The sequence below is a fragment of the Condylura cristata genome, unplaced genomic scaffold, assembly GCF_000260355.1.
Source record: "Condylura cristata isolate star-nosed mole 26May11 unplaced genomic scaffold, ConCri1.0 scaffold00029, whole genome shotgun sequence".
Taxonomy (NCBI): domain Eukaryota; kingdom Metazoa; phylum Chordata; class Mammalia; order Eulipotyphla; family Talpidae; genus Condylura; species Condylura cristata.
In genome coordinates this window covers 12,539,145-12,551,424 of record NW_004567130.1, presented here as the reverse complement: position 1 = coordinate 12,551,424, position 12,280 = coordinate 12,539,145, and the positions used below count along the sequence as shown (strand labels likewise).

Genomic DNA, 12,280 nt, shown 5'->3' with positions numbered 1-12,280 from the left:
GGCGGGGCGGGGCGGGGTCTAGGCACTAGGCGGCGGCGGCTGGCGTGGGGCTCCTTAGATGCGCCACGGCTTCAGTAGCGACGCCGTCTCTCGCCAGGTCTGAGCCTCTCCAGCCCCTCCCCCAGGCGACCGTTGCAGCCCCTGCTCCACGGTGAGACTCTGCGGGGGTGCTCCGCAGCCTGGTTCCGGCCCCCGCTGGACTTGTCCGGCGGTTCGGTCCGCGCGGCTTGTGCTTCCTGAGAAGTGGGGCGGGGGGTGTCGCCTGAGGTGGCGTGGCGCGGGGCGGGCGGAGTGGGCCGAGGGCACTAGCGCTGTGCAGGCGCAGCCCACCTCCAACTCCCCGCCCTTTGCTGGGGCCCCGTCCCGCAGGTAACCATGTGCGACCGAAAGGCCGTGATAAAAAATGCGGACATGTCGGAGGAGATGCAACAGGACTCGGTGGAGTGTGCTACTCAGGCGCTGGAAAAATACAACATAGAGAAGGACATTGCGGCCCACATTAAGAAGGTGAGCGCGGGCGGGGGGTCGGGCGGGTTGCGCGCCCCTGGGGCGAGTCCCGCTCGGTTTCTTCACGCGTCTGGCGGAGCTCCTTGGGGGCACGCGGGGCCGCGCGGGTGTGGAGGTTTCCAGAAAGGACGCGAGTGAATTTAGCGCTCCTGTGGGAAAGACCAGACCCTCAGCGCACGAAGTTGTTTTTTCTTCTTCTTTTTTTTTTTTTTTATTACCTAGCTTGGCGGTGGGGGTGGGGTGGGGTGTAAGCGCCACCTAGCAACCGTTTCTAAGCTCTGGAAGCAGCGGTTCCCCCTTCTGCAGGATTCCTGCGCCGAGGATCCATCTGGGTGTTCCGGAGGGGGGAGCTGCGTGGGTGTTTCCAGCCGGGCCAGAGGGAGATCTTGCCAACCTTCCAGTGGGGCGTTTGTCTGCAGTCGAGGGAAGGTGGGTGGTAGTGGTGGTTGGGGGCTTGGTAAATGACAGTCGGTAGAAAGCTGGCGGGACTGCCAACTTCGCGAGCTGTTTTCTGGAAGGGAAGGAAGCTGGCAGCAGAAGCTGTGGGAGTGTTCCAGAGAAGGGGAAGATGAAAGAATTATGAGGGAACAGAAGTATTTTTTGAGAATTGTAGCAGAGCGTTTGTGTAGCTTGCAGAATGTCACTTGATGGCCATAATTTCAAGCCGCATACAGCATCATAGAGTAGCCACATTTTTGCAGAAAGCACCACAGACTTGTATGGATTTTATGGATTCATTTTGGCAGGTACCTACAGTCACGTGATTAAGAGATGAAAGGGTGTTTTAGGCCCCAGGACCCCTTGGAAGTAGGGGCATGTTCTGCAGTCTGCTCTACTTGTGGTTTCCAGGTGGTAGGTTAGCACCCTCAGGGTAGGTGTGGGAAAGGAGGGCTGTTGAAATTCTAGTTAAGGGTAAAATTGTTCAGGTGGCTGTCGTGTTCTGCTTCCAGCAGTTTTCATAGCAGCAGTGGAGTACCGGGTACCTTGTTAATTGTCTTAAGTTTTGACCCACAGTGGTTGCTGTGGTGCTAATTGAGACCTGGCTCTTTTGGAAGTATTCAGTAAGGAGTGCAGTCCAAGGAGTTACAAGTTGAGGTTAAGTACTTAACCATTTTCTTGCCTTGGGGGGGGGTGCATCTACGGGAGGATTTAGTTTGTTTGCACATAAGCCCTTGCTAAGTTAGAACTGCTGATGAAATCTGCTGGCCCGTGTATAAAGAACTGGGGAAGGTGGACTTACCATTGTAACAAAGCCGCCTGTTTTTGAGGCTGCCCTTTCTGCCTTTTGCTTCCCAGCCCCCACTCCCAGCTTAGCTCAGACTGCAAGTATGTTTGCATTATTGCACTATGTAGGCGATTTGGAGCTGGGGAACATTCTTTCATTCCAAGAATTTGCAGAGCCTAATGCCTCCTTTCTTGCCCCTACAGGCTGTGCTTATCCAGGAGGCAAAGTCTGACCTCGGGTTTAGCACTAAAATTCTAGCGTGTTTTTTTTCTTTCTCTCTCTCTCCTTCCTCCCTTACCCAGGAGTTTGACAAGAAGTACAATCCTACCTGGCACTGCATCGTGGGGAGGAACTTCGGTAGTTATGTGACACATGAAACCAAACACTTCATCTATTTCTACCTGGGCCAGGTGGCCATTCTTCTGTTCAAGTCTGGTTAAAAGCATGGACTGTGCCAAACACCCAGTGATCCATCCAAAAACAGGGACTGCAGCCTAACTTCCAAATATCAAAGACTGAAATCTTCAGCCTTGCCTAAGGGAACACCTCAATCTTTCGACCTTTGTTGTGTTGTTTTGTACAGGGCATTCTCTGTACTAATTTGTTGTGGTTATAAACAGTTAGCAAAACAGCTTACATTTGTATTTATTTTCTATTCCATACCTCTCTGCCCATGTTTTTTCTCCTCAAATCCATTCCTTTAAAAAAAATAATAAATCTGTTGGAGAAGTGTGTGCTAGTTACAGTTTGTTCAAATCTAGGGTTGAAGATGGATCAGCATTTGCTCTTGATTAGGTTAGTGGGGTGAGTCAAAGGATTCTGTGAGTTATAATTGGCTAGGAGATTCAGTCCCCTTCAGTCTTTAATTCTCACCTGACCTGCAACTGTTGTGCGTGAATAATATTCAAAAGTACCTGTCCAGAAATGAGTGGTGAGAAATTTTTGGATTCTTACCCAAAAATTTGGATTCCTACCCAATCTGGTAAATACTATCACTAAATGCTGCTTTTGTAAAATACGTTGCCTCAGAATATTCTGGGCCTTAGCTCTCAGGTGGTAGTGGTGGTGAATGGGTAACTACTTGTTTAAACTTTTCCGTCACTCTAAACTGGGAATAAGTTGAAATTTGAGCTAATGAGAAACACTGTTCTGGGTTCTAGGCTATATTGCCCACCTTCTGCCCTGCCCCAAATAGGTTGAAGTTGGTCATAAAAGGGAAAAGTTTCTGAGTAGCAGCCTTCCATGTGGTTCTAATAAAGTCTCTGCAGGAATTCAAACTCTCAAGACTGCTGTGCTTTAACTGGCTGTAGTTGCAAATCCAATTAACAAATGTGAATTGATGCTTTCATTAATAGATGTCATTAAACCTGTGGCTAAAAACTATTAAATGTTGATATTAATTTTAGGAAGACTCAAGTTTTTCCTATGAAGAAAAACAAGACAGACTTGACTTCTGCATAGAAAAATTTTTCAGAAAGCTGAACAGTGGCCATCTTGGGGAGCTGCAAGGAAGGCCCTGACTTTAGGTCCCGTACAGTATTTTCAGTGTTCACATGAGGTAATACTTTCTGTCTCAGACTTTGGGTCTGTGAGGTAAATGGCTTTCTAGGAAGTCAGGCAACTGACTTGAATTGATGTATGATTATTTTAAGGGCAGCATTAGGTCTCAAATATTTGGAAAGGTTTCTTTTAGAATCCTAGCAAAGTTGTGCTACATCAGGACTGGGAAAGAAGGACGAGGAGATCTGTGGAGCAGGACACTGCTGAGACTCGGCCTTTATATAACAGCTGAAATGTTTTTTCTTTTTTTCTGTTTCTTTCCCTTTTTTGTGACCTGGCTGTATTTCTACTTGAAGCCCAAAGGAATTTGGCCATCAAAGATATATCAGTCTTGTTCACTTAGCCCTCCTTCTAAATAGTCTCCAGCAACAGACCCTAAAGTCTACAAACAGCTGGACACAAGGCTCTAAATGAAGCAGGCTGTTAACCTGCTGCCAGGAAGTAGCAGCTTTCAGTTACAGGCCCACCTCATTTTATTGGGCTGTGTTTTCTGCACAGCGTTTTTACAAGTGGAAGGTTTGTGGCAACAATGCCATTTTCTTGACAGCATGTGCTCACATTAACCTCCATTTTTAAATCATAAAGCACTTTGAGATCTATGCCTTTTTTTCAGACAATAATATACACTATTTAGACTAAACTATATATACTAGAAAACTAAAAACTTCATGTTACTCGTTTCACCATATTTGTGACATTGGTCTAAAACCAGACTTGTAATATCTCTGAGGCATGCCAGTACTGTTCATTTTTTTCAAATGTGAGAAACCACATAGTCTCAGATAGTGTTGGGCTAATGGTTTATGAAGTTTCTTTTAACCAGCTCATTGTTAATTTCAAATGTCGTTTAGTTGGCTGAAAATAAAATTTAAAAGGTTTTCCAAGGTTTAGCAGTTCAATTGCTCTTACCTGTTTTTAGAGATATTTGTGATAGCTGCATGTGGAAGCTTTCAGTGACATCAAGGTTTGTGAGTAGGGGTATAGAAATGACTAGGGTCAAGAAGCAACATCTCTGAAATCTTTTCAAATAAATTTGAACCAAGTTATTTACAGCCAACTGCCAGCCAGATGACAGGTTGATAGTAATTTCTCAGCAAGACCCCTTAAAAACCTTTTCACTTTCAAAATACGGTATTTTAATACCAAACAATGGCCTGTATGAAGGAGCACTGCGCCCACTTCTGCCCCTGACTGCTGGATGGGGGTTAGGCTAGGTAAATATTCCAAATTTTTTTGTTGTTAACAAAGCTATTCGGATGGATTCCAACAAACTCTGTAAGATAGTAAAGGAGTTTGCTGGTACATTTTACTTTCAACAAGGATTTGTGAAGTTACCTTCATGACTGGCACTGACGACATAATAGGGTTTTTCATAGAACAGAGTGCAAGATGAGAAAATGTATTCCTTCACCGTAAGAAAAAAAATGACAAATACCAGGCAAATTGTAGACTCACTTAATAGTTCAGTGACTAATTCTAGTTGTGACCAGTGGCTCTGACCTGAGCCTTGGCTTTGGCCTCAGACTCAGTCCTGTGCTGTAAGGTCAGCTGTTAAAGGACTCAGGTACAGCTATGAAGTTTGGTTCAAATCATCACTGGGTTCAAATGATTGATTATCCCTGTGGAAGGCAGCATTGATGGAAATGCAGCAGAATATTTCAAAATAGAGCTCTAGTGTGCTGGTTTTCCACACTGCACAGCCCAAAAACTTAGGAGTTGAGCAAAGAGAACCTCTGGGAGAAGGCTTGAAGCAGTACCTCATGAAAGCTGCAAAAAAGTGACAGGCATTTATTTGTTTCTTTCACTTTGACTGGTCGCATCAAAACATGAGTCCACGTAACCCTCAGAGGAGATACTTCGCTGCTGGTCTCACCGGCCAGATTATCCTTCAGTTCTAGGCTTCCCGCAGGATGTGACTTCAGAATTGGATGGAGTTACAGTTTGAAACCAGAATGAATAGCCACGATGCCTGACGTTAGACTTTCGTAAGTCACCTTCTGAAAACCTGCGTCTTCTATCATTTCTTTGAACTCCTCCTAAAGCACAAAGACACATGCTATAGGGATCATCTGGATTTTAACTTTAAGGCCTTCGTTGCAAGCTACAGAAGTTTTGTACCTGAGGTGGGAACTGCCGAATACTCTCTACAAGGTACTGGTAGGACTTCCAGTCTCCTGCGATCACTTCTCCCAGGACAGGAATTACCTGGAAGCTGTATAGATCATAAAGCCTACACAAGGAAAGGGAAAGATGAAATGGTAATGTGCCCCAGTCCCTCCCACGGTAAGAAGCAAGGTCTATAACCATTTGTGTAAAATACAAAGGTATCTGGGGTTTGGCAACTACCTGAAATAAGTAAAATGGGCTAGTGTAAGATGGGTGGGGCGTGGTAGTAAGGGTTGCAGGTACAGTTAAGAAGCACCTCAAAAGTAGAGAAGAGGCAGGTACTACTCAGCTCCCTTGCCAAGCAGGAAGATGAGCTAGCCAGGGTTGCCGGATAGCTGATTTCAGCTATGCTGGAAATCCATATTTTTATGTAAAATTTCTTGATTTTTTTTCAATATAGATATCTAAGTCAACAGGGTACTACTTGTCAAATAAAATGCATACGAGGGCCCGTCTGAGCCTTTGGCTCCTGGTTTGAGACTGGTGTAACCTCCGGGGTGGTGCTGCCCCTTAGGCTCTGGGATTCTAAACCATGAAGTTCACGCGCACAGGTTACTGACTATTTGCTATCCGATTTGTTAACACTGCCAACCTGGAGACAAGGGGATTGTTCACCCGACTAAATTCCAGACAAAGAAATCGTCCTCCTGGTTTCAGTACCCGGTGAGCTTCCTGGAGAGCCTGAGAGAGACAGAGCAGAACACGTTGGTCGGTGGATGTCACTCGGTTCTACCAGGCTTTGAGCTTTAGCTTCTTCCAGTGTTGTAAAAGTTTTCATTTCCCACAGCCCCCTTGTTCATTCTCATTTGGGAAGCTGCAACAACACAGATAACTCTTAAAGTTTGTAAGGTTACCTGGAATGATCTAAACAGACTCAGATTTTACAACTCCCACAGAAAGTGATTGTAGATTTATCAAAACCACCATGGCTATTCTTTTTGATAGAGCAGTTTTGTTTTTACTTCAAGGAATCCATCTTACAGAAATGTTTCTACTGTGGAAATGATATACAGGGGTTATTCACTGCAGCACTATGAACAGCATGCAGTCGGAAGCATCTTAACTGCTAATGAGTGACTGGTTAAGTATATAGCATGTCTATACAAATGGAATCTATGAGGATGCTTTTGAAGAACCGGTGTTTAGGTACTGATACTGAAAAAAGCAGCGGGCAAAAGCTCTCATATACTAATATTTATATAAAAGAGGAACAAAAGTACATTTAACATGCACGTAACAGCTTTGCAAAGATAAACTAGACAGGTGATTGAAGCAAGAGGAGACACTGAATGGCTGGATCACGGCGGGGAGAAGACTTCTTATTGATACACCCTTTTATAGCTTTTGAAATTTGAATCTACTCCAAAATTTCAAAATTAAAATAATAAACTCGTGGGCTCTCCCTGATGGCGCAATGGGTTGAAGCACAGCACTGCAAGCTAGCTGCAGCTGCTTCGGTGCAAGTTCGATACCCAGCCAGGTGACTCAGGGTGCAGCAGACCTCTCATATCTTACTTGCTGTTCCCCTCAGCAGTGTACTTTATCAATCTGCCTGTTCTGCTCCCCACTCTGTCTCTAGTGAATCCTCTCACTGCCCCGGGACCTCTGGCCTGTACCCCAGTTCTGTATGTATGTATAAATAAATAAATAAATCTTTAAAAAATATAATACTTACTGTAGACAATGGTCAAAAAACCACACTAAAGAACACCAGAGAGAATGTCCCACCCACAGCATAGGGACTGAGTAAGTGGAGCCCACCTCAGATAAATCAGAACCAGTGCCTAGTCTTTAAATGCTTTGAATAGAATGTTAAAGTAGAAAAAAAAGGAGTTGCATCAGATTAAGAGCTGAGCATTTCCTTGTCCTTACAGAGGAATCATGAATCTTGCTATTCTGTGTTGGCCGCAGAAATGCCACTATTCTGCACATTCACAGGGTCAAACAGCTTCACAAGTGAGAGGAAAGATGATATGCCAGAGTAGGACTGACAGACTCACAGATGTATATGCCAACCCAAGCAACCAAGGCTTCTATGGGGATCTTCTCTGTAGTTTTGCTCTTTTCCAATTTTGTAATCAGAAAAACGAGCAACTTGAACGATCGAAGCCCTCAGGCCTGAAATAGTTACCCCACTAGAACTGGGCCCAGAGAACACACTGCTGGTCATGAGCATCCTGCGAGGCACACGAGCTGAGGAAGCAGCCACTCCTACCTGATCCATATGTGTAACGTTGCGGATCCCAAAGGCAATGGTGTAAACATCAAACTTGTCATCATCAAAGGGCAGCTCTTCAGCATCTCCCAATACCCAAGAGAGTCCTGAAAGAGAAACCGGTTCCTGTCTCAGTCTGGTAGCTGTCTCTTCTGCACTCAGAGAATTGTCAAGCTTGAGAAGAGTCTTGTGGGATCCCTGGAGTCTATAGTCAGCCAGGCAAAAAGGTGGGCAGCCTGGACCACAATTTGTGGCCAGTTCTGCAGTGGGAACAGCTCTGTAGGACTGAGCTCTTAAACCCATGGAGTCTGATATCAGTGTTAAGTGGTCAGTGTCAGGACTAAACTATGTCGTAGGACACCTAGTTGGGATCTGCAAACTGCTGAGCAAACACCACACAGGTCGTACTGGAAGTGGCATCTGAAAACATCACCCACCTGGGTGCCCTGGCCACTGTCCTCATGGCATCCTATTGTCCTGAGTACTTGGGAGCTGGTGTCCTTGAAGGTTAGCAGTAACCCCTCCCCCAAAGCTCTTGAAGTAGAACCTGATGTTCGCCTAGCTGTTTCTACCTTAAATAATTTTTATCTGACTACTGTGTGGAGTACTGTGTTTAACAGCTCAAGCCCAGTATGATCTTGAATAAATTATTTTACTTCGGTTTTATCACGTGTAAAACTGAGTTAACAGTACCTACTTCATAGGATTATTGAAAGAATTCTAAGTACAGAATTTAGCCTACTTACGTTAGTTCTACTGGAATCGGAGAATTAAAGTGTCTAGACCCCAATCTGGTCATAAATTCAGAAAGCACCCAAAGAATCCCCCTATCAGAATGGTTCTAAGAATCATGTTTCAGCTCTAACCTTATTCTACTTGCAATAAATTAGACATACAATGTGATATTGAAAGAAGATGAAAATAGCTTTTCTGGAAGCAACTACCAATGTTTAACAAAAACCTTAAAAATAAACATATCCTTTGACCCAGCTATTGGATTTTGAGAACATTCATGATATCATCATCTATTTCTTCCTGAACAGTTAAAAGATAGGGCTTGTGTCACCATTTTACATGTTACCTTGTCACATTTTTTTATAAAGATTTATTTATGCACACAGAACTTAGGTACAGGCCAGAGGTACAGGGGTGGTGAGAGGATTCACCAGAGACAGAGTGGGGAGCAGAACAGGCAGATCTACTGAAATACAGTGCTGAGGGGGAGCAGCGGGGAGACAGGAGAGGTCTGCTGTGCCATGTGGGTCACCTCCCTGGGCAAGGATAGAACTGGCACTGAAGCTGAAGTGGCTGTGTAGTGCTGTGCTTTAACCCCTTGTGCCACTAAGGAAGGTCCCACCTTAGCACATTCTTATACCAACTTCATGGGGTAGTTGTTAACATCATCCTTATATTTCAGGTGAGCAAAGTCTGAGTATCAGAAAGCTTCAAGCAGTTTGCTCAAAGCCATACAGATCATTTGGAACTCAGATGCTTTTATTTAGTCTGTTATTTTTAACAGCTATGTATATAGTATCTCCTATAAGGTGGTTACTATCTTCTCCATTTTATAAATAAGGTAATTTGAGATCTATAGTGTTTATATAGAGAGCTAGTAAGAAAAGAAAAAAATTAATGGGGCCTCCCTGGTGAGATTAAACCTCAGCACTCTTACCACTATGGCCTGAGTTTGATCCCTGGCGAGGAGCTAACCCACATATGGCCCAGCAGACCTTTCCTGACTTGACTGCGGCTCCCCTCAGCAGTGTGTTTTGGTGGATTGACCTCTTGTTCTGTTTCCCACTCTGTCTGGTGGATCCTCTCAACCTCTACACCCCAGTTCTTGTATGCATAAATAAAATAATTAATTAAAAGAATTTGTAGTGACACGGAAACATCTCACAATATCATTTTTTTTTTAATTTTAAAGATTTATTTATTTATGCATACAAAAGCTGGGGTATAGGCCAGAGGTACAGGGACAGTGAGAGGATTCACCAGAGACAGAGTGGGGAGCAGAACAGGTGGATCCACTGAAATACACTGCTGAGTGGAGCAGTGGCTGAGACAAGAGAGGTTTGCTGTGCTATGCAGGTCAGCTCCCTGGCCGGAGGTCGAACTTCATAGTGCTGCACTTTACCCTGTTGTGCCACCAGGGAGGGCCAGGATGTTAATTTTATATAAAAAAGAACTAATTTTTTAAAAGGTGAAGTAAATACATTAAAATATTCAGGATTGGACTCTCCCTGGTGGTGCAATGGGTTAAAGCTCAGCACCATGAAGCTCTCAGAAGCCACTGCAGCACGAGTTCGATCCCCAGCCAGCGAGCTGACCCACGTGGCACAGCAGACATCTCCTGACCTGCCCAACGCTCCCCTCAGTAGTGTTCCAGTGGATCTGCCTGTTCTATTCCCCACTTTGTCTCTGGTGAATCCTCTCACTCCCCAAATCTCTGGCCTCTACTCAGTTCTGTAAGCATAAATAAATAAATCTTTAACAACAACAGCAAAAAATTCAGGGTCATCTACTGAGGTTAGAGTTATGGGTAACATTTACTACCCTCAACATTTTTTTGAAATTCTGGATTTTCAAAATCTAAAATTTTTCACAACTATATATTTTTATATAACCTATCAAATATTCTTAAGGTTCTGGCCCTCAGCACTTCCTTTTGGGGAGGATGTACATATAAAAATGGATAGGGGCCTCCCTAGTGGCACAGGGGTTAAAGTCTCAGCGATATCAAGCTTTTACCAGCTACTGCCACCTGAGTTCAATCCCCAGCCAGGGAGCTGACCCGCATGGCACAGAGGACATCTTCTGTCTTGCCCGCTGCTCTTCTCAGCAGTGTATTTAAGTAGATCTGCCTGTTCTGCTCCCCACTCTGTCTCTGGTGAATCCTCACACCTCCATACCTCTGGTCAACACCCCATCTTTTGTATGCATAAATAAATAAATCTTTAAAGAAAACGTTAGATGTAATAATGTGTTTACACATTAACTTTTACAATTATTAAATGATCTCTAGGATCCTCTTGCTAAGTTTAAACCTTTTGGGTTTTTTTGTGGCAAAGGCTTTATTACTGGAAATTGAGAAAGCAAGGAGAGAAGATAAAATTCTCCACTGTAGTACTTAATATGCTGGGCAGTTAGGAGAATTGGAGGGCAACCTGCTACCAAATGGATGATTCCAGAAATGGGACATTACTTATCATTCCTCTCTGTTCTCTATTCTTCATGGCTGAACAGTGAGAAAGGAAACACGCTTTTCAGTAGGAGGAAGGAAACAGTGCCTTTGTTTAAAAGTATGAGTGACTGTCTGCCTTCTGATGAGTGTTGATGGTTAACAAAAGAGCTCTTCATCTTGGGGACCAAGTGGGCTGCTGGTCTTCTAGGCTGTTCCTTCTGGGAGTGGGAGGAGGAGAAGGAGAAAGAATTGAGCTAAAAACCCAGACACTCCTGGTGGGGGAGGGGGAGTGTAGTGCTCTGGCCGCCTGGCTTAGCCTCCCAGTGGCTGCTTGCAGTGCTGGGCAGGCTTGGAAGGGGGCAGAGCAGGGACTCCGAGAAGGGGAGGAAATATGTTGCAGCTGTCAGGATCATTACTTTTACTTGAGAAAATTGGGGGGAAGAGTATTTTAAAATCTGTAAACAGAAAGTCAAATGTCAAATCTACATCATTAATCTGTGTCCTTAGAAAAACGGATGCTGAGGCCTCTGGCGGTACAGTGGGTTAAAGCACAGCACTATGATGCTATCACAGCTACTGCAGCGAGTTAGATACAGGCCAGGGAGGTGACACGCCTGCTGCTCCCCTCAGCAGTGTACTTGTCAACCTGCCTGTTCTGTTCCCCACTCTGTCTCTGGTGAATCCTCTCACCCCCACCCTCGCACCTCTGCCTGTATCCCAGTTCTGTATGCATAAATAAATAAATCTTTAGGAAAGAAAAACAGATGCTGAAATGGAGATAGGAGTACAAAAGGTTTTTTGAGGGGAGTATAAAGGGGCCCTTGGGAAAGATGAATGAGGAAGCCAGACTGAGTGGGATGAGCCTTTAGACTTTAATGCAGACTGATAAAGCCTCCGCATACCTGTTAGGGAGCTCTGGAGCAAACACTACCTGTTGACATCCTCATGGGGAATGACCAGGCTCTCCAGTGCAAGCTCAGTCATTTGGCTAAGGGCTGCCAGGAAAGAGCCAGGCTCTAAAGTGAGAGCCAGAGGCTGTCAGCTAAACTCACTCCTTGTGGCTGAAGGGCAAGCTCCTGCAAGGGCAGTGTACTAGCTTGGCTTGCACAGTCATCAAGCCCTCCTAGTACTGACAGGGCAAAGGCATGGCTCAAAAGCAGGGCACAGGTCATGTGGGAGTTGCTGGGAATTGAAAATTCCTACTCAGGGTTCAAAATCTGAGATCTGAAGACTCCGGTCAACTTGAGATCTACCATTAAAAAGTAGTGTTACACTGGCCCTCCTTGGTGGTGCAAAGGGTTAGGATGTATCACTGCTAGCTAGCCACAGCTGCTTCACTGTGAGTTCGATCCCTGGCCCGGGAAGTGATCTACATGGCCCAACAGACCTCTCCTGTCTCGCCTGCTGCTCCCCTCAGCAGTGT

The 12,280-nt window shown here is 44.9% G+C and overlaps 2 protein-coding genes across 2 annotated transcripts in view; one reads left to right on the top strand and one right to left on the bottom strand.

The window, feature by feature from the left end:
- On the top strand, positions 1 to 2,465 carry DYNLL1 (dynein, light chain, LC8-type 1). Its single transcript, XM_004690980.1, has 3 exons — positions 1 to 151; positions 370 to 507; positions 2,035 to 2,465. The coding sequence occupies exons 2-3, from the start codon at positions 376 to 378 to the stop codon at positions 2,170 to 2,172; spliced, it is 270 nt and encodes an 89-aa protein (XP_004691037.1). The 5' UTR covers positions 1 to 151; positions 370 to 375; the 3' UTR covers positions 2,173 to 2,465.
- The window catches only part of COQ5 (coenzyme Q5 homolog, methyltransferase (S. cerevisiae)), an 18,151-nt gene continuing 8,160 nt past the window's right edge, over positions 2,290 to 12,280 (bottom strand). Inside the window, exons 4-7 of the mRNA XM_004690979.2 lie at positions 7,674 to 7,780; positions 6,051 to 6,139; positions 5,411 to 5,522; positions 2,290 to 5,328 (exon numbers count right to left, since the gene is read on the bottom strand). Of these exons, the coding sequence (XP_004691036.1) occupies positions 5,227 to 5,328; positions 5,411 to 5,522; positions 6,051 to 6,139; positions 7,674 to 7,780 (410 nt within the window). The 3' untranslated portion in view covers positions 2,290 to 5,226. The remainder of the gene's footprint in view (positions 5,329 to 5,410; positions 5,523 to 6,050; positions 6,140 to 7,673; positions 7,781 to 12,280) is intronic.